General features: G+C 34.7%; 1 protein-coding gene across 2 annotated transcripts in view; it reads left to right on the top strand.

Annotated features, from left to right (window-relative positions):
• ttc3 (tetratricopeptide repeat domain 3) overlaps positions 1-22,116 on the top strand; it is a 35,316-nt gene extending 13,200 nt beyond the window's left edge. For both annotated transcript variants that reach the window (XM_046861334.1, XM_046861333.1), the window contains exons 17-46: positions 2,101-2,191; positions 3,447-3,602; positions 5,688-5,768; positions 5,847-5,956; positions 6,047-6,173; positions 6,800-6,910; positions 7,247-7,348; positions 7,445-7,537; positions 7,625-7,686; positions 7,840-7,970; positions 8,103-8,420; positions 8,756-8,992; positions 9,085-9,131; positions 9,753-9,809; positions 9,902-9,969; positions 10,063-10,218; positions 10,661-11,255; positions 11,344-11,421; positions 11,631-11,780; positions 11,875-12,014; positions 12,810-12,878; positions 13,011-13,107; positions 13,201-13,304; positions 13,552-13,636; positions 13,944-14,045; positions 17,642-17,925; positions 18,603-18,729; positions 20,053-20,205; positions 20,309-20,401; positions 21,405-22,116. In XM_046861334.1, the coding sequence (XP_046717290.1) occupies positions 2,101-2,191; positions 3,447-3,602; positions 5,688-5,768; positions 5,847-5,956; positions 6,047-6,173; positions 6,800-6,910; positions 7,247-7,348; positions 7,445-7,537; positions 7,625-7,686; positions 7,840-7,970; positions 8,103-8,420; positions 8,756-8,992; positions 9,085-9,131; positions 9,753-9,809; positions 9,902-9,969; positions 10,063-10,218; positions 10,661-11,255; positions 11,344-11,421; positions 11,631-11,780; positions 11,875-12,014; positions 12,810-12,878; positions 13,011-13,107; positions 13,201-13,304; positions 13,552-13,636; positions 13,944-14,045; positions 17,642-17,925; positions 18,603-18,729; positions 20,053-20,205; positions 20,309-20,401; positions 21,405-21,539 (4,159 nt within the window). In that variant the 3' untranslated portion in view covers positions 21,540-22,116. The remainder of the gene's footprint in view (positions 1-2,100; positions 2,192-3,446; positions 3,603-5,687; positions 5,769-5,846; positions 5,957-6,046; positions 6,174-6,799; positions 6,911-7,246; positions 7,349-7,444; positions 7,538-7,624; positions 7,687-7,839; positions 7,971-8,102; positions 8,421-8,755; positions 8,993-9,084; positions 9,132-9,752; positions 9,810-9,901; positions 9,970-10,062; positions 10,219-10,660; positions 11,256-11,343; positions 11,422-11,630; positions 11,781-11,874; positions 12,015-12,809; positions 12,879-13,010; positions 13,108-13,200; positions 13,305-13,551; positions 13,637-13,943; positions 14,046-17,641; positions 17,926-18,602; positions 18,730-20,052; positions 20,206-20,308; positions 20,402-21,404) is intronic.

Raw genomic sequence — 22,116 nt, 5'->3', positions numbered from 1 at the left:
TTTGCAGCAGAATATTATTAAGTATGATCAATGTCACTAATGTGGTAGAAAAGATCTACTGCATGTTAAACATGCATCTGAGGAAAGCTTGGGGTGTTCACCATGTTGTAGCCTCATTTGGTGTATTTTCACTTAGAAATTTTTATTTGGTGTATTTTCACTTAAAAATGAAACCAAAAGTTAACTAGATTTTAAACACAAGGGAGAAAACAAAAACACAGAATGCAGAGCACTCGTCAAAACGGGTTAAATGCCATGACATTGAACACTATAGGTCTTTGGGACAGGATGCTCTATTAATAGCCCTTTTACCCAAATATATCTGGTGTGCAGTGACTTCAGAATAAAGGAGACACAAATACATAGCATACAGAGATGACTATACTTTTTAAAATATCCTTATAGCCAGTGTTGTGCTAGTTACTAAAAAATAGTAACTAGTTACAGTTACTCGTTACTTCATTCAAAAAGTAACTCAATTACTTTGTTGATTACTTACACCAAAAAGTAATGCGTTACTGTTAAAAGTAACTTTTTAGTTACTTTTTTAAAGAACCTTCTTTAATGTTCCCATTAATGCCCTTTTATGCGTTATGGTCTACAAACAAAACTGACTTAAACACAAAGTAATTTTTAAACACTATTTTATTTAAGTCAGACCAGCACAAACTGTATATATAACAAGGATTTCTGGAATAAATAACAAAACAAGCTGAATAATATATTCAGAATCAAAAACTAAAGTGGCTTCTGCATCATAAAAGCTGTTGTGTTGAGCTCTTAAAAATGTTCCTTTCACAGCTGAAGTATGAAAACTATCAACAATGTAGAACAGAACACCGGGTTAGCTTCTAGCTACTAGCTCCTCAGGCATGGAGTTTCTGGAGGAGCTTCGACAGATTGGAGTTGCTGTTTAGCGCAGTAGATACGACCTTCAAACCAGAAAGACACAGCTTACATTTGACTAAAACGTTTTTGTCTTTATGCTCAACTAAAATGAAATAATGAGCATATTTCCACTTTGAGAAACTCGTCTTGCTCTCGCCTCGACTCGCCATTACTGCCGCACAGACCTGAATAAACAGAGACACGCCCACAGTGTGTCTTCTTCGTGTATACTGTGGTTCATCCACCAATCCTACAATGCGTCGCTGCTGTAAGCAGGTTAGACTGTAGGCTACACTTCAACCGAAATTCATTCATTTTAAAAAGTAACGGGTAACGCACCATACGGTAACGAAGTTACTTTATTTTTAAAAGTAACGCGTTACAGTATTAGTTACTGTCAAAAGCGTTACTGGTAACGCGTTACTGCCCAACACTGCTAATAGCAGTATTTATGTTCATGGATACCACTGGAATTTGACTAAATAAAAAAGAAAAAACCCAGATAATCCGTTTTATTCAAGGTATTTTATTTAAGGCAGAAAAACGTATCCAGCTCAATTTAGGAGTACAAAAAACATCATTTGGCGCAGTTAAAGGGTTAAGGGCCTTGCTCAAGAGCCCAAAATTCATCTTGCTGTTGCTGAGATTTGAGTTCCTCAACTTTTGATCAGAAGACCAATATCTTAACCAGAAATCTTAACCAGTAATTAACCAGTGACCACTTCCTTGTAGGGTTTCCTTCTGCCTATTATGTGTCTTTAAATGCAAAGTGCAAATAGTGCACATGGGGCAGATTGGCAGAACAGTGTACATTAGGTCGACATAGTGCATGAAAAAGTGCATATGGCATGGATTAAAGTACTCAAATCTGAGCATTGAGACTAAACTGGTGCAAAGTAGAATGGGCGTATGTACCACATGCAAATATAAGTAAAATACGAACACTGCAGGGAAAAACTATTCTTAATGATATCTCAGGCAAAGATTTGCCACAATATGGACAAAATATGCAGAGTTTTCTCTTCTCTAGGAGTATTGTCACATTTTTTAGCATTAATGCATTTAAATAAATAATGAATTTGGGTGAACCTGAATGTAACCACAAGACTGTGCAATCACATTTTATTTTTATTTGTGTAATTAAATAATTTGTCCATTTTTATGTATGTCATGTATATGCTCTGTCTGTGTCTCTCTCTGCTTGACTTGTAGCGACATGGGGGACAGGAAAATGAAAAAAGCAGTGTCGAGCATTCCGGAGAAGCAGTCTGTAAAGAATAAACAGCCACCTGCAGCGGAAAAAGTACATGATCTGACTTTCTTTCACTGTACATTTGCATGAAATATCTTTGTCGTTGTGGTTTTATGCAAGATTTGGAAAGCCTTCAGATTGCAATATGGTGCTTTGTCACTCGACATTCAAATTTTCAACACATTATCCTTCTTGACTTGACATATTAGTTTACCAAAATTGTATCTTTGATATGAAAAAAAAAAAATGCTTAAATGTTCTTTATAAAGCCAGTTTTAATAAACCCCATCCGAACACCTTCCATTAAGTTTAATGCTTAGATTAGTGGATGATTTGAAAACAGAATCAACAAATGCAAAGTTAAAACACCAATTAAAAAAGAATAGAATCCAGGGTTGTGATGTCAAAGATTCAAATGACTAGACTTTTCACAGCCACTGACAGTTTTGTCATTTTTCTTCAATCTTCATTATTTTTTTTTTAAATGTAAAAAAAAAAAAAAAAAGGATCAAAAGCAGCATGTAGCACATAATATAACATGTTTATAACATGTAGCTCATTCTATATCCAAACAAGTGATGACAGTGTGTGGAATGTGTGGGGGAAGCAGGTGTGTTTAATGGGCCAAAGCCTGGACCATGACCTTTTTAATATAAAGTTATCGCACTAACACACCTGCTTTCCCACACTTTCCCAAAACACCTTCTCCTAATGAATTTATGTTTCCACACATTGCAATCAGTTATATATAGTTAGATATAGAAGGAAAGACCATAATCACTTGTTTTACATTTACTGAAATGTAAAAAGGTCAAAAAATTAAAATAAGATCAGGTATTCAATAAAGAATGAAGCCTGCTAGTGCTATTACTTGCTAGTGTGCTGCTGATCCTTTTGACTTTCACTTTTGTTTAAACTTTCGTGGAGATTTGTGAAAATCCCATAATGCAAACGAGCTGTGCTGGGCGTGCCCCTGCTAATTTACAAGTGATTAATGATGCGATTGATATTTGCAGTATTATAAAAACTTTGGCAAATTGAAGGGAAATTTTGGTTCAGTTCAAGTCAGGTCAAGCGGCTTTTTTTTTTTTGGTCATATGTTTACTATCTTCAGTTGGTGTGTATATATAGTGTAATGAAATGGTGGTCCTCCATGACCAGAGTGCTACATAGATCAACACAAATTTACACCGGACAAGACAAAACACAAATATAGATTGACATAAGTTGTTATGCTTTTATCATATTTGACAATGTTTGTGTGCTGAATAAATGGTGCTGATCGTATAATGTGCTATTCCTAAAGCCCCAGAGCATCAGCATCAGCAGTGAAGTGTGCGGTAAGACGCAGTTTTGTGCTGCAGTACGGGACGCTCATACGGCTCTCAGTGACCAACGGTGCCGCAACGCAGAGCAGTCATTCTCTGAGGCTCTCAGGATTCTGGGGACCACTGGGACCAAGGTAAGATGGATGCCAAAAAGAAATCCATATACACATATGGCAGGGTAGAGCAAGCACACCCGGGAAGCCATAGGATCATCTGAGGCCTGTTGTACTGTCATTATTATATAGATTTCTGTTTAGTCAATATAGTGTTCAAATGCAGCTTTTAGTCTTGTCAGACATATTGAAATGATTGACAGTGTAAAAACAGTGTTCTGATCGACATACTGACTGAGTCCCTTTTTAAACAAAGCTTCTCATATCAATTAATTTTAACAAATACACCGACCAGGCATTTCATTATGACATTATAATAATATGACCAGTGAGTGAATAACACTGATTATCTCTTCATCATGGGATATATTAGGAAGCAAGTGAACAGTTTGTTCTCAAAGTTGATGTGTTAGAGGCAGGAAAAATGGGCAAGCATAAGGATTTGAGTGAGTCTGACGAGGGCCAAATTCTGATGGCTAGACAACTGGAGAGCATCTCTAAAAACTTCAGGTCTTGTGGGCTGTTCCCGTTCTGCTGTGCTCAGAATCTATCAAAAGTGGTCCAAGGAAAAAACGGTGGTGAATTATAATTCAATCTTTGTGACCGCTGGAACTGGAAATGTATAGTAGTAAAAATCTAATCGGATTAATGCAAATGTATATTGTGTACAGTAAAACGCCATTGGAAGAGCATAATTCATTCGTGAAAATTGCTTGTGGGTCCATTTGCTCGTATTTTCGAACTAGTTTTCTCCATAAGAATGAATGATGATTTAATCGGTTTCGAAACCTCATTCGATCGCTTTTTTCTGCACTTAAAAAGTATTTGTAGCCTATTTTAACAAACAAATACACCGCAAATTACCTTAATGTAAACATTATTTAACACTTACTCATGTGGTAGTGTTTGATTGCGAGTGTGAGACACACACCACGCTCGTACTTTTCCACTATTTCCTTCTTGGTTTCAATGGTAATTCTATTTACTTTCGTTTTCGCAGCACCATCACTGATTTTCTTGGGAGACATTTTTCAAGATTTCTAGTGAAATAAAAATATAACTAAAAAATGTTACGTTTTTGCTGCACCGAACAATGAGAGCGACTGAGCGACTGATGCTACCCTCGGCCGAAAAGCGGGGAACCAGGAGCGTGCGTTTGCTCGTACTATTAGTTGCTTGTACAATAGGGTTTTACTATACTCTGGTAATAGTAATAGTGCGTTGCGGCACCGTTGGTCACTGAGAGCCGTATGAGCGTCCCGTACTGCAGCACAAAACTGCGTCTTATTGTAATGTGATTTTCAGAAATGCTATCTGAGGGTGTACAGCTCTGTTTGCCTGCTCATACACACCTGATCAAACTTCCTGATTCCTGACTTTAGCCATTGTGTTTGAGCAAAGATATCATCAAAGTGGAGCAGTGAATTTCCTGACCATAATGTGACTAGTATTATTCTACTTAACTGGATATTTCTTAAGTTTTTGGTGTTGAGGTCTAAAAAAAACCTCATTTGGTAGACGATTGAATGCCTAAATTCAATATAAAAATATATACTATAAAATATGGCTCTCTAAATGTTTTGCAGTCACTATTGTGGTGGAAACTCTCTGCTTCAGGAAGTCACTACTCGAATATTTCCATACAAATATTTTTATGAGAGAGTGTTTCTATAGGCTAAAGTGGCAAGCATTTAACATCGTTGCTAATGATTCCTGTATTTGTCTGAATATTTTATGTCAAAATGACAGCCGTGAAAAAGGTCTATTACAACTGGTTTGTGTAAGACATGCTTAAACATTACATGCACATATTTGATGAGTTTAATTCACTGGAACTTGCTAATAAGATCAACTTTCAATCATGTAATTTCATTCAAAAAGCTAAACATCACAGAATTTGAGGGACATAAAATCACACTTTTGCATTGGCAAAGCCACTCTCAAAGGGCAAAAAGAAATCAGCAAATGAACTGGATACTCAAGATATTAAATATAAGCTGTTTTGAAGGATCATCATATATTGTTTACATCATAAAAAATAATTTTATTTAAAAAAAAAAAATCACCTCTCTAGTTGCATTCTAAGATTCCTGTTCCCCCATGCAGGATCTCGGTGTATCTGAACTGGACAGAACTTTGTTGGTCTACGGTTATGCAACAGCTCTGATAGAAATTGGGCAACCTGAGGTAACAGAAAACACCTAGTTTTATAATAAATCATGTAACATTGATTTTAAATGTCTTACATTTTTTTTTTGTTTAAAGGAATTGGCTGAAGCTCAGCGGCAGTTTGAGAAACTAAGCACTTCAGCAAACAGAACATTCCAGTCTTTGGTTCATTATGGTTTAGGAAAGGTGTTTCTGAAGGAGAATAAGTGAGTATGCCGTGTGGTGTTTAAGGCAGAAGAGAAAATGTTATTTACTTTGTATAATCTACTTTTGCTTTATTATCGATCTCTTTACAGATTTAGCAATGCCAAAGATGAATTTTGGAAAGCTATTTTGATGGTTCAGAGGCAGATTATGCCAGGAAAATTGACCTGGCCCACCACTAAAGTTACTGTTAAAGAAACCTGTCCTGATTATTTAAAGGTGAGTTTAATGTGTGATTGTGTTTGATTTGAGGCTTTGCCATTACTGTGTGTGTGTGTGTGTGTTCATAAATATAAATGTGTATATACATTTATATTTATGGATATAATGATGATCTTTTCGGACTTGCACAGCACAGTGCACATTTTGTACCAAACCACACCGCACACGTTCACTTTATACCACCCCCCTCCGCACACGTTCACTTTATATCACACCACACTGCACACGTTCACTTTATACCAAACCGCACACGTTCACTTTATACCACACCACACTGCGCACGTTCACTTTATACCACACCACACCGTTCACTTTAAGGACAATCACATCAACCACCTTATGTGATTACTGTTAACTGTACATTAGCATACCTTGTATCCATAAACTTACCCTGTATATACAATTTTTCCTATATATATCTTTATATATTATGTATTTTATATTTTACATAGTTTGTCTGTATTTATCGGCCTTCTTTTTTCTTTGTTTTTTGTTTTCTTTGTTTTTTTTCTCCCATCCTCATGCCGGACAGTCGTACAAAGCATTTAACTGCATGTCGTACTCTGTATGTATGTGTATGTGACAAATAAAATTTAATTTGATTTGATTTAAACTTTTTAAAGGAGCGACTTGAGTGGTATATTGAGACCTGCAAATTTCCACCTAAGCCGGATGCAGTTTGTCGGCATTGCCTGGGACAAGCCATTATCTATTTCACCGATCCAGACTTTAAGGTGAAGCACTGTATACATTTTATTGCATAAAGTGTTTGATTAATGGAAAAATCATAATTTTAACTATAGATGAGTTGGTGAGATGGAATAAAATACCTAAACTGTATTATCCAGGTTTGCCAAACCATTAGTCCAGGCACAGAGTAGATTTTGTCTCTGGACTATTCAGATTTTTTTGTAGATTCAAGTCTAAGTCATATTGACAGTCATTCTAATGAATTATTTGTCCAACAATGATGATTTACTTTAGACACCTCTCTTAATCCACATGCTTTTTCAATTGCATTTAATTGAGTGAGACTGTAACATTGGGAATTTGATCTTTGGTTGCCACAGGGCTTCATTCGTTTATCATGCTGTCAGAGGTGCAAGGTGGAGTATCATATGAATTGTTGGAAAAAGTTCAAATCTGCTTCATTTTCGGATAAGAGTGAAAAGGTAAGTAGATGGGTTGAGATCAATATAGCATGTGGATCACTTTACTCTGCTCCTCAAGAGTGCTGAGTTTTTCTTTTTATTGTTTGTTTTTTCTAGGATTTTCTGCAGAATTTGTGTTTTACTCCTGACTGTACTGGTACAATCTGTCACATAGTAATATTTGACTCAACTGGTCTTATTAAGTGTGAGGTGGGTTTGTAACTTAATACTCATTATGCATTGAGTGTCATATATTCCATCAAGTTCTAATGAATCCTTTGCTCCTTTGCTGTTTAGTTTAAATCACCTATTTCTAAGAGCAAAATTCCTGGGGTGAGAGTCAAACAGAAATGTACAAGGTAAATTGTGAATATTTCCCAAATTTATAATGAGATAATATTGTAGAGGCATAGAACAAATTAAGTTTTTATTTCCAACTATATGATTGTATTTCTGCTATATCTAGGCCTCTGTAGTTATGGTGACTATTGCCTTTTTTCACCTGTTTGCAGTCTAAAGAAATTGAAATCTAAAGAGGAACGAAAGCTCCGGCGGAAACAAGAGAGGATGGCTATATCCTTAACACAAAATGAGATGAACAATTTAAAAATAGAAGATGAAACTGAAAAAGAAACGGACAAAGGCATTGACCAATTCAAATACATTTGTTTTATACTAAACTTAGTAGACTGAATAATAAACATTTTTAGCCTTTGGAAATTACTTGGGGAATTATGGAATCTGTCTAAACTAACGCTTATTTTTTATCTTCTAGCATCGTTCAAGGATTGTGTTGTATACGGAGATCGTGTTTTACACCAAATTGATAAAAACCGAGATCTTTTTAATGATGAGAGACACAATTTTTCTAGTATGCAAGAGTCTCTGAGACCATGGATAAAGTTGGATGAGGACAAGGGACATGAGAACATATTAAAAGATCGTGTAGAACCAAAAGTTCTCAGGGAGATAGTGGATCTGCTACTGGAGAGAAAGAACAGGGTTTGGGCCAGACTTTTTCTTCATGATCTCAGCAGCTGCCAAGATGTCAAGCCTAAAGTTCATGAATGGGCTCAACAACTTAACAATGCTGGTAAAAAGTCTTGTTCTATGTACACCATTGGGCCTTGTTTTATCAAGCTGAATATGAACACTTAACAAATAGATACGTTTATAGCCCTTTCATATAGTTGAAAACCATTTTCTTCTTAGAAAAGATGGATATGTAAATAAACGTACATTATGCAGTGTATAGAACCAGTCTGTAAATTAAATCAAATAAAACGAGATATTTTTTCATACAATAATTGCTTTGATGTGTTTACAATTCTGAACTGTACCTTCTAAAGGGTTGTTGATGATTTCGGTGTAAATACTCTCTAGGATTTATGTGCTTTGTTCTTTACATTGACTTTGTCTTGACCACAGGTCTAAAAGCAGCAGAGAAATTTATTAGTCAGTTTGGTGATGAGCTAGAAAAACTGGATTTTTCTTCCCTGTTGGAGTTTCCCCCACTACGTGATATATTTCATAATAAGGACTTCACTGTAGAATACCTGAGACAAGCAACACCACAGGACAAGCGCCTCTTTATTTGGACTCTAGAGGAATACCGAGATCACTACCCCTCCTGCCTTACTATCCTTGATGATTATTTTGAAATGGGTAGGAAATATATACATAAGAAATTGTGCAGAAATTTCTCTAAAATGCTTTTGATTTAAGATTTCTTTAATTTTTTTAAATTATTTTTTTAGATTCAATATGTTTAGTATTAAAGAAGACAGAAAAAGATGACCACTTAGTAAGTATTGTTTTATAAGTGTGTGTGTGTGTGTATATATTATATATTATAGGGCTGTCAGTCAATTACAATATTTAATCATGTGATTGTCATGAGGTAATTTGTGATTAATTGCTACTAATTCCTTTCAAGTTTTTAATACTTTAATCAACATAAACAAACATTTGCATAAAGCATCTATATTTGTCTATTATTAGTGAAACCAAACTCAACATAGAGCATTAAGACAAAATATTAAGTAATTATGGTGTTGTAAATCATCAGGAACTTTTGCTATGTTTCCACACGGATGGTTTTAATTGTCGGATGTGTGCATCATACATACGGGATTTTGATGCTTGATTTTATATATATATATTTTTTTTTTTTATATATCTGAGTAAAGAAAGGATATCGTAAATAAATGTGCGCTGTGTTGAAGTTTGAAGGTTTTCATTTTTCTCTTTCAAATATGTATTTATTTAATTATTTATTTAATTATTTATTTTCGTAATAAAAATGGTCAAACACAAATGCATGCATATATATATATATATAATAAACTTATTTGTTTTGCTTTATTTGCTCTTCTTATGTTGTAAAAAAATATATATATTGAAATGCTAAAAATTTTTATTTTAGAGTTCTGTTTATAAGAGTAAAAACAAAAATCGGAAAAAGAAGCAGAAAGAACCAAAGGTAAGGAGTTGTACATAAATCAAGAATGAACTAGAGAAACTGTTGTTGTTGATTTAAGGATTTTATTTATTTATTTATTTATTTTTTTTAAGTCTGTCTTACTTCTATCGGGGATAAAAAGAGACGAAGAGGAGGATTTCTTCACTGAAGAAGATTCACTGTAATATTTGTTTACTTGCATATTCATTAATTATTGCTTATAAATTAATTACAGGAATTGACATTAATCACTCACATGAATTTTTATCTCTAGAGTGCTGCTGGATAGTGATGATCCCTTTAGTGTTCCAGTATATTTAAGGGAGCAGGTTGCAGAGTTCGAGGGGCAGTATGTCAATTCAAGATACTTTAACCACTATAAGAGATTTATAGACAATGACCCAGACCCAACTCAAGAGACTTTATATGAGTGAGTAATTAAGAACTTTTTAATTATTACTACTATAAGTTTTGAGCAGTTATTTACATTTTAGCAGTGTTAGAATAATCACTAGCTGCTTATTTAACTGTCTGTTTAGTGACGTGACCTCACATTATTTTGAAAAAAAATTATATCCAGACTGAAATAAGAATTTTGTGTAATGTCGAGGAAAAAATTATTTGCCCACTTTTGCAAAGACATGTATTTATTATCTTTCTGGAAGTCAGCTAGAGTGAAATGTATATTAATTCTAAATATAGATTGGTTTTGCTCATCTACAGTGGTGTGCTATTATAATTTAAAACTTGAACTAAGTATACATAAGAGTATGGGGGAGAGAGTCCAAAAACAATACAACAGTTCTATTTATAAAGATTTTTCATTATTTTGTATCACATTCTCTTTCTCTTGTTTTCTCTCGCATTCTTAGCTACTTTGCACAGATTCTGGAGGAGCATGGCCCTCTAGAGGTGTCCGACCCCCTGCTTGTGGGTCAGCTGCAGCACTTTCCACCTGAAGCACAGCAAAAGATTGAAGCTGCTGGGGGACTCAAACATTTCTTGCAAGGCTCTCTTCGATTTGTAATGTTTAACAACTCTGTTGGATTAACGTCACACTCGGTGTGCTTTCAGCACAATATGGATGAAGACGCGTCTATATCAGACAACTTTCCCTTTAATAATTGCAGCATGGACATTTCAAAAGCTAAAGGATCCTGCCATCTTAATCCCTCAGCCAAAGAATTTCTGCCACAGTCTAACCATTCAAGTCTAGTTGATTGTGAATCTTATGACCTTGCAACTTGTCCTGATCTCCCAAATCCTTATGTTATGGTTTCTCCGGATTTTAGTTATGGATTTGGGCCACATGTTGAGCCTGGAACTGTAAAACTTGGTGTACAAGAATCACAATATCATGATGACTTTGTAAATGTCCCACTATTTGAGGCTTTCAGCTCTGATGCTAGTTATATTAATTTTAATGAAGACTCATCAAGTCCTAAATGTAAGACCGTTTCTGTTCAGGTAAGATCTTTTTTAAATTATTTTTTAAATGTCTTTGGTAAATGTCAATCAGTTGTAAAATGTAGGGTTTGTTCGTCTCTTCATTCAGACACATTCAGGTAACAGAGATACCAGAGATGATGTTGCCATTAATACAGAACCATATGAACAGTTTGAAAAGAACAGAGTGAGTTTTACCCCCATGTAAATGATTTATTAATTGTATGAATGTGTGTGTGTGTGTGTGTGTGTGTGTGTGTGTGTGTGTGTGTGTGTGTGTGTGTGTGTGTGTGTGTGTGTGTGTGTGTGTGTGTGTATATATATATATGTATATATATATATATATATATATATATGTTTTTTTCCTCCCTCTTAAACCTCTCTTTCTGCTTTTAGGGAGACATGACCCAAACAGAAAAAATCAACATAAAATTTGAAAAACGCATTCAAATGATGAGGGAAAACCTAAACGCTTTACAAAACAAAACAAAAGAGTCGTATTCTGTACTTGATGATGAAGTAAAGGAAATTAATCACCACATAGAGGTACAGATCAAACTACACTTTCTTTTTTTTGCTTCATTAAAACTTCTACAGAGGACACGTTTTTTTTTTTTTTTTTTCGCATATGCATGTCTAGATTTCCAACAAAGAGTTGACTTTGTTCCAACAAAAGCTTGAGGATGAGGTACGGAAAGATCAGCAGGAGAAGAGAGACCACCAAGAGAAGCTGAAGAGTTTGAAAGGTGAAATCAAAGAGCTTGTGGATTTTCAGGACAGGTGAGAGAAACAAATCCCAAATAGTGACTCCTTCATTCATTCATTCATCCATTCATTCATTCATATAATATATAATATAATATAATATAATAAGCATATCTCCTATATGCATTTGGAAATTAGGTTAATCTTTGTTTTATTTTTTAAGGGAATTCTAAGTTAAATTAGTAAACCGAATGGTACTGCAGAGGGGAAAAATCAATACAACACACTATTTAGGTGGGGAGAAAGACAAATGTCTCAATTTGACAAATATATCAAATCTGTCCATAGTTTCTATATTCCAACTTTTCCATTTCTCACTATTTTTGAAGTTCATCGAGTTATAAATTACTTTATATAAGGGAATTAAACATCTTATCAGTAATTCAAAAGGATAGGTTTTCTATTACAATACAGTGTACAACACAATGTCTCCACATTACCTTCACAACAGCTAAATATGGGGTGCATTAATGTGCCTTTGTTTTATGCATTATAATTGTTTACTTGTTTTAAGATTTCCCCTGTTTGTCACTCAGCCTCATGTACTTGTCATTGCTAGAACACATACATCATCATAGTTTCAAGAGGTACATTGAAGCTGTCAGAGTACTTGGATTGGCTTTATGATAAACCACCTATTCTAGCTACTGTACAAACAAAATTCTTCATTACTATTAAATTCATAGATTAATATTTAAAATAGATAATTGGCACAGCAAATGCATGAGGTTGTCATTTCAATGGCTTTCTATGAAGTTTATGATCTTTGTTCTCTGTTTTCATTACCACATCTGTTTATGTACTTACCAGTTTTTCCAAGCTTATCCAGGAGAAGAATATGGAGTATCAGGAAGAACTTGAGCAATTATTTGCAAAAAGGCAAGTACTTTGACCATTTCTGTTATACATTATTTGATTTCTTTTAAAATGTGGTGGCTTGTGCCTCAGTAAAAAGCTGAAGTGTGCTGATGTAAGGTTTTAATGTCTGTGTTTATATTGTTTATCCTGAAGTAACCAGTGGGCAGCTGAGAAGATGAGTTTGGAGGATGAAATAAAGAAACATAGGGATCTGTGTGCAAAAGCAAGCGGTCGATCACTCGCAGGACAGGTAAGCATCGTAACGCTATTGACTTAAAGCAATTTCTTTGTTCAAATATTCAAAATGAATATAGAAAAAGAATATACGTTGTTCGCCACGCAGGTGTCCATCCTGAAAAACAGACGAGAGCACGGGCTACGAGGCTTGAGGAAGTACTTGTCAGGAGGAAAAGCAATTCTAAAACACCTGACTGAGAGGTCGCACACGTAAGACCACACAATATGTAGGACCCAAGCATTAAGTAGCCAGATGTGTTCTGTAAAGGTGTAGAGTGTTTTCAGTTTAGTAAATCCTTTCAAGTACAAAACAATCAGACCGATAAAATTTGTCATCTGCTGTATTTATTTATTTATTTATTTATTATTTGAAACCTTGATATAAGCATCTTGCACATATTAAAATATTAATTTGAAATCTAGGATTTATTTGTCTTTTTTTTTTTTTGGCCTACAGGTACCCACCCACAAGCTTGAGTTCAATCATTGAGGCCTGGAAATTATCCATACAGGAAGTTGAGGAGAAGATCATCAGAACTGAGGTTGGACTGCTATTATGTCTATAACAATTCAAAAGTTGTAAATTGTACTTTTGTTTAGATTTTTCTGCTTATTTGATGCAGAAGGGCCCACATTTTGCACCCCACTGCCCCTAAATAACTGAACCTAGACTATCCCATGGATTTCCGGATCCTTTGCGTTCGTAGATGTCATTATTGTCTAGTTGTTTTATTGTCTGTTTATTACCATGTGTAAGGCGAGGCTCCATGGCAAGTCTAAATTTTGCTCAATACCAGTATTCCTTTGTAACAAGTGTCTGTGTGTCTGTGTGTGTGTGTGTGTTTGTAGAGGCAGTATGAAGAGCAGTTAGAGCTTGTGAAAAAGGGCACCAGCCTGTCTTCTCTCCCTGCATTTGACATACCGAGCCCCCCTGCCCCTCCCTGTGTCCCGGTAAGAATGTTAATATTGATTGATGTTTGTTTCTTGCTGCTGTTGAGCAAAAACACATTAAACTCCTGTTCTATTTTTATTCCCACTTCATTCATGAAGTATGTCACATCATTGTTCTCTCTAAAATTTGATAGAATTCTTAGTTGTATTTGTTTTTTTTTTCATCACTATAATATTCAGCATGGGCTACAGAGACACGTTCACCGTCCACTTTATTTGTACGGTTCGTACTGTCATGCAGTTATCACATCAGCCAATCATATGGCAGCAGCATAAAATCTTGATCATGAGGCATCAGAATGAGGGTAAAATTTAATGCCAGTTACAGATTGACCTTGGCATGGTTGTTGGTGCCAGCAGTAGTTGTTTAGCAGTCATGGACACTGATCCTGGGTAAAAGAGAAAATATCTTTTCTATACAGAAATAAAAAATAAATTCCAAGCAAAAATGTTTGTTTCCCCAAAAAAGTGATTTTTTTGTTGTTGCTAATAACAGATATGGCCGTGAAACAGTAGATGCATTATTGTGCACAGACAAGATTGTTGCTAATAAGCCAGAGAAGCAACATTCAATGAAGCCATTACCAAAATTTATATCTTAAGATTATATCTTTATAACACATTATACATTACTGCTAAATTCAAACCCCCAAGCTCACAAAATGAACAAAAAACAACACAGTGGATTCATGTTTATTATTATATTTAGAAAAGACCAGTTTTTATGGCACCGTATAGTTTTATTTTGTTGTATTTATCCGCCACACCTTAAAGGCCGGTCACTGAAAATATTGTCTGACATTAAACCGGTCCGTGGCGCAAAAAAAGGTTGGGGACCGCCGCTTTAAAACTCATGTTCTGTTCAGTGCACATTTGTAGATGTTATATTTTCTGATTTAACAGTAGCTTTTTTTGTTGTTTTTTCTTTATCTTTAAGTAAAGAGGCTAGATTCTTAGAGTTTTGTGAAAGATGCGTTGTCTAACCATATCACTTTTCCACATCTCTGTAACCAGTGCTTGTGGTTTTTGCACCGCTTCTCAAAAGTAGGTTTGCTTTTGTAATGACTGGTTTGTGCGCTGCAATCCTTCTAATAATATCCATCTCTGTCTAGTTCCTGCTGAAAGTCTAGAAGTTGGACTTCTGGATTATTTATTTATTAATTTTTTTAGACAATGCACTAATTTATTACCATCCATTTATGGCAACAGCATTCCAGGATGGCAAAAGCCTCTTTTAGCAGTATAATCCCTGCTACACTGCAAAAATTAGAAATGGTTTTAGGAAAATAAATAATTTATGTGAATTGAATTTTAGTTAAAAGTCCCAAGATGTATTTGATTAACTGGAAATGATGTTGGGGGGGAAGTAAAAATAAACTCAGTTAACACCATCAGTTTCATTATTAGTTGTAGAGAAGCAGCCTGCTCTATGTTAAGCTGGGATTTCCAGCTCTTGAAATCAGCCCTTATTAATGTCAACTTTACACTTTTTATCTGTAGGCATAAACAAAGATCATTCTAGATAGCAGTTATATTGCATGTGTAGGCAGAGGACAAAATGGTTTCTGCATTTAAGCTCGATGCAACTGCACTGCTGTTTTTTTTGTGTGTGTGTGCTACAAGTACCTCATCGGAAAACAAATTCCAATTAGATCTAGACTTAGAAGTAATTTTAATACATTCAATCAAATCCTGTTCTGTTTTTTAATAAATTTATTGCATATTATATAATATAAATATTAGACATTAAAATTGTTAGAGCAGACATTGAAAACACCACTGGTGTCGCGCAGGTTTAAGTATGTGTAATTGATTACATTTTGCGTCTTCGCAGAACACACAGGCTTCCTAAATAGCTGTTTTATTTTGTGTTTTAATATTCATAGACATTAGTCCATTTCACCATGTGATCAGATTTTTCCACATTTTTTGGAAATCATTAAGCTCTAAAATTATTTTGTGGACCCCCTGTTTTTTTATTTGTGATTGTAGAACAAACACAAGTATAGAATAAATGTTTGATTAGGGTAAATTTTCAGTAATACTTTGTTAATGCACCATTACATTTCGTTTATAAGGTTGGTGACTCGTGTGTTCATGCTTCTAAATGTACCGTAAATTAATACTTAAAGTTTTAAATACTCTAATCAACATGGGCAATGGACAAATACGGATGCTTTTTGCAAATGTATAAAAGTACTATATATTGTACTATATACTATATATTATACTATATATTGTACTATATATTAGTGAAACCAAACCCAACCTAGAGCATAAAGACAAAATATTCTTGTAAATGTTTTAAAGTAATTATGGTGTTTTAAATTAAAGGCGAAATTTAATACATCTAAACAGTTACACGTCGAAACGTGTATATATATATATATATATATATGTGTGTGTATGTGTGTGTGTGTGTGTGTGTGTGTGTGTGTATATATATGTGTATGTATATATATATATATATATATATATATATATATATATATATATATATATATATATATATATATATATATATATATATATATATATATATATATATATATATATAATATATATATAACACACACTATATTGTCAAACGTATTGGGTCACCAGGTCATAGGCTGGTATGTGATTTTTCAGCACTGCATTCTACATTTCTTCCCAATTTGCTCTTCTAATTCCCTCTATTCTTCTGGAAAGCTGTTCCACTTGATATTGGAATGTGCTTATGGATATTTGTGTTCATCAGCCACAAGGGTGTTATGAAAGGCAGGTCCTGATGTAGGTGAGGTGAGGAGGTCTGTGGTGCAGTCAGTGTTCCAATTCATCCCAAAGGTGTTCAGTACGGATGAGATCAGGGCTCTATAGCAGACCACTCAAAATCTTCCTCTTCAAAGCATGTAAACCATCATCATGTAAAAAATCATCATGGAGCTCATGGTGTGCACAGGTGCAGTGCCATGCTGGAACAGGTTTGGGTTTCCAAGTTCAAGTGAATGCAAAATTATATTTTAGCGCATCTAAAGACAATTGAGTGCCTCCAGTTTTGTGTTAACACATATAGCAGGAAATGTCAGGTGACCCAATACTTTATATGTGTGTATATTACATTCTTTACAGATTAAAGGTAAAGATTTTATTTGAATATAAATTAGAATACAAGCTCCACAGGATTACTACAGAAATGTAATATTATATTAATATATTATAATATTTTAATATATTATTATTATTATTATAATATTATATTATTAATATAATAGTTTTAATGTAACAAAATGTTATATTATTAATATTATAGCTCCATCTTCATGCTTTTCGGTTGATTGCCATAATTGCTGCATGCACTTTCTTTATTCTTTACCTTTAGTATGATGCATTCTGTCCCTCAGGCAATGTTGAGAAAAGCCAGTTGACTGCAATAATGCGCTCCTTAGCAGAAACATGGTTTAGTCATCTTATAAACATTTTAAGTAAATATTTTCATTTACAGTGCTGGGCAGATTTGTCCCCAAAACATGAAAGATTAATCAGTGTAACCCAGTGTAGAGCTATTTCATGATTGTTGTCATTTAAACTTGACTACAATGATTTGTGTCCTGCAGGCGTTTCTTCATCCACTTTCCAATCAGCATTCAGTTTTGCAGCAGCTCCCTTTGCATCATGCACAGCCACACACCACATACGGAGTTCAGCAGCACCCTGCCAGACCTCAAACACACATGGCAGTAAACACACACCATGCTGTGCACACACCTCCAGCAGCCAGTGAGGTTGTTGCTGCTTCAGCGCCCTCTAGTGTCTCAGCTCCAGCTCAGCCTCCACAGCCTCTCATTGTGTTTGAGAGGATCGTGGATCGTCTCAGCGCCATGTTTCCTCATTATAGCAGGTGACACTTGCACATCTGTACATCGATGTGTTACAATGTTTTGTCAAAACCAGTGATATCAACGTTTTTCAAGGGGTTTTAGATATTGGAGCAGGAAAGGGGTTTCTTGTGCTACAAAATTACATTGTCATATAAATGTAAAAAACCATAAAAAAGAATGTATGGAATGAGATGAAAAAGCAAAAGTGTTCCAGTATCCAGATTTGACACCATAAGTTATACCAACATTTAAAAGCGTTGCAGGTTTTGTACATAAAAATGAGGAGGAGTTTGTTGGTAGTAACTTTAAAGCACTACACTATAGATATAGACATTCAAATTTATGACTTGCTCGTTTAAATCTCATATTTGAGTGTTATGCTCTTGACCAGTGAAACGTCTCTACATTATTCAACCTATCTTCCTAAAGTATGTTGACCCCGCTGTAATATCACTGATGTTCGATATGGCTTTACTGTAAGGAAACTTCACATGTAAGCGTCAAGTATTTCATAAGCGTAACGTGATAAGATTTGATTCTGGATAGGTAAAATAAGACAAGCCTGTTACCCAGAGAAACGAATTTAAGTATGCTGTCTGTCCATCAAGCCTAAAAATGATGTGAAGATGGAACATTTCAGCATGCAAAGCAGTTTCCAGTCATCTTTGTAACCTGTATTTTCCTCTCTATGTTTCAGATCAGTCTTGACAAAATTTATTCAGGAGGTCCGCTCTATGAACGGTGGCACTCTGAGCATGCTGAAGTATGAAGAACTCATCAACAGAGCTGCTCAACTCATCCTTGACCACCAGGAGCACTCACAAGTAAGACCTCACTTATTAAAACTAAAGAACAACTTCTTAAAAATAAAAATTGCAAAACACAGGGCAAATCAGTTTCTTCTGTATATACAGCATAACCCGTATAGTAACACATTTGTGGCTGGTTTATGGTTATTTGTTTTGTTCAAGCTCAAGTTTATTTCTATAGCACAATTTCACAATGGACATTGTCTCAAAGCAGCTTTGCAGAATTTTTATTTTTTTTTTTTTTTATTTTATAATAGTGTATGTGTGTTAATCCTTAATGAGCGAACCTGGGGTAACTATGGCAAAGGAAAAACTCCCTTAGATGTTATAAGGAAGAAACCTTGAGAGTAACCAGACTCGAAAAGGGAACCACGTCCTCATTTGGGTGATATCAAGAGTATGATTATGAATCTTAAAAAAAAAATATATATATATATATATATATATATATATATATATATATATATATATATATATATATATATATATATATATATATATATATATATATATACCAAACGAGAGAGAGAGAGAGAGAGAGAGAGGCACCTGAGTGTGTGTGATTGTCCTTTCTACAGTCTGACACAGTAGGTTGACATTGTGGAACCAGGAGCTCATAAAATAGCTTAAAATCTGAGATCATCATAGATCCAACACCTACTCCTCCATGCTATGAACTTTTAAATGTTCAAACAAGTCCAATGTCAAAACTGGTGTTTTAAGAACTTCTCTGGATCTTAAACCAAATGCATTTGATTTCATTTTGTTCTTATTTGCATTATTCAAAAGACCAAAAATCCGAACGCATTTCATGCAGAAACTATGTTTTATATTAAATGCTTATATTACTGTTTATATCACATTTTTATTACCAATTAAAGCTTTGGACAGTTTTTTTCTTTTTGTAAATAATACTGAAGTCATCCAAACTATGGAAGAACATATATGGAATGATATAGTAAACAAAAACATTGTTAAACAACCCAGAACATGTTTTCTATTTTAGATTGTCGAAAAATAGCTACGTTTACCGTTGATAGTCTTTCCAGAACGGTCTTCATTTGCCTTGTCCAGGGTTTATTTGTGACATTTCTTGCATTATTAATGTGCTTTTGACCTTCACTTGTCTTGCACAGAGGAAAGAGGAAGTACAGAGTCAGTAGCCCTAATAGTGATACTACAACTATTGTACAATTCTATACTACTTTTGTTATCATTTCAGTGTCCTCAGAATTAATATACAATGTTGACGACAATAAAATAAGTCCAAATGTTTGACTGGTAGTGTATATGTAAGTGAAGGGTAAGAATCTGATTAAGAAATGTTTTTTTGAGAAGGAGCGGATGAACTTGCCAAGTAGGGATGTACCCAGAGTAAGAGATTCACCAGCACCAAGTCCATCTCCTTCCATCGACAGAGCTTCAGCAACTCCCCCACCTGCACATGTGTGGAAGAGCGTGTCCTCTCCACAGCGCAAGACTTCGAGAGCCGTAAGAATTTGCAGCACTTGATATCCGACACTAACGTCATACTTCAAACTATATTCATATTTTCATACACTACCCTGAAATCTCTCTTTCTTCGGCGTCGCAGCTGAACATGGAAGACCCTTGCATTATTTGCCACGAAGATATGACACCCGAGGACATGTGCGTGCTGGAGTGTCGCCATAGCTTCCACAGAGAGGTGAGAGCGGTGGCTAAACGTTTCGAGCATTTCGGTAATGCGTTATACATAAAACCTATTAAAACGTTAAACTTTAGTACCCCTGTATAATGGGAGAAAATTCATTCATTTTAATGAAAATTTTCCCAGAAGTTTATTTCTATTCTACTTTTAGAGTGGATTATTAGTGTTAATTAATAAGTAAATAATAATACATGAAGAAAGCCTGTAGTTAATAGCACTTTAGAGCAGGGGCCCCCTAAACATGAGCCATATCATTTTACTTTTCTTTAATGGGGGCCGGGTCTCAGGGGCTCTAGTGACTGCCAGTATTATTGTGGAGATTTTAAAAATCATAATAAAATGTATGTATTTATGCCTCGTAATGCTGGATTAGGTTATTTTGTTATGCACCGGACAGAGAAATGAGCATTACTTTTCAAGAGATATGTAACTTTTCAAGAGCTTACTACTTACTACTACTTATTACTGCCTCGATCAAGTGCCCAAGAGTGGCAGCCTAGTGTGGCTGGGACTTGAAATAACAACCCCCAGATCGAAAAGCCTTAACCACTAGGCTACCACCTCCCACACTAACAAATAATTAGGCTACATTTATAACTAAAATTTTAGTTTGAAAGCCAACCTTTTATTATCTAATACAGATATGAGTAAAACATATATTTAAAATTATCACATTTTCTAAATATGTCTCTGGCACGTCGTATTTGGCCTGCGGGCTGGAGTTCAGGGGCCCCTGCGTTAAAGGTTCGGAAAAATGGCGAGGCTTGGCAATGTGAATTCGACACCCATGCTTTAGGTAGAAATCAATTGGAAACCCAGGACAACGTTAATCATAAAATGACTCTTTTGCATCATTAAAAATTGCTTTTTAATTATAATTATGTTGAACAACATATTGAATACAGTGAGATTTTTCTGCCATTTTTTAGTTTATAATTAATGGAATCTACACAACCTTTTGGTATGATGAATGTATTTTGACTTATTTTATGTCTATTAGTGTATAAAGTCGTGGCTGAAGGAGCAGAGCACTTGTCCCACCTGCCGAGAGCATGCACTTTTACCTGAGGATTTCCCTATGTTGCCTGGACGACATAGACGGGGACACATGCATGCAGCATCCTTCTTGTATTAGCAGTTTTTTTATGTTCTACACACATCTGCTCTACAACTATATAATGAATAACAAAATGTTTAATATTAATAAAAGTATTTATTATATAGCAGATCTAATTTGCTATATAATGTAACCAAAATAACACTTACCACATATAAACTGTATATAACAGTGATTGGGACAAATTTAGGCATTTACTTTCCCCAATTCTGGGGGGTGGCTTTTATTTTTTCCCTTTTTCTTTTTAATTTGGGATAAAAGATTGAAGAGTTTTCTCATGTGAACTTCTTCCACCACAGTTATTAAGGACCAATCAGTTTTAATTAGTTTTACTTGTATTTCTTCTGTTTCTGATCAGTTTCTTGATTATATTGGTTTAGTACATATCATTTTACAATTTAACAAAGAGATCCATTTTCTTTTTTTGTTGTTAATTTCAAAATTCATTTTTGACTGGTGAAAATGACAAGTTCCTGATACAAAAATCCCACGGTATCCTGGTTTCCAAATCAGATTTTTGTATTATTATAATATTTTTTTTGTAATGTAGAAAATAGCATATTAAACATTTGGAAGTAACCATACTGATCTGAAA

Source organism: Silurus meridionalis, chromosome 11 (assembly GCF_014805685.1).
Source record: "Silurus meridionalis isolate SWU-2019-XX chromosome 11, ASM1480568v1, whole genome shotgun sequence".
Classification (NCBI taxonomy): domain Eukaryota; kingdom Metazoa; phylum Chordata; class Actinopteri; order Siluriformes; family Siluridae; genus Silurus; species Silurus meridionalis.
The sequence above is the reverse complement of the archived record's forward strand: the minus strand, read 5'-3'. Positions and strand labels throughout refer to the sequence as shown.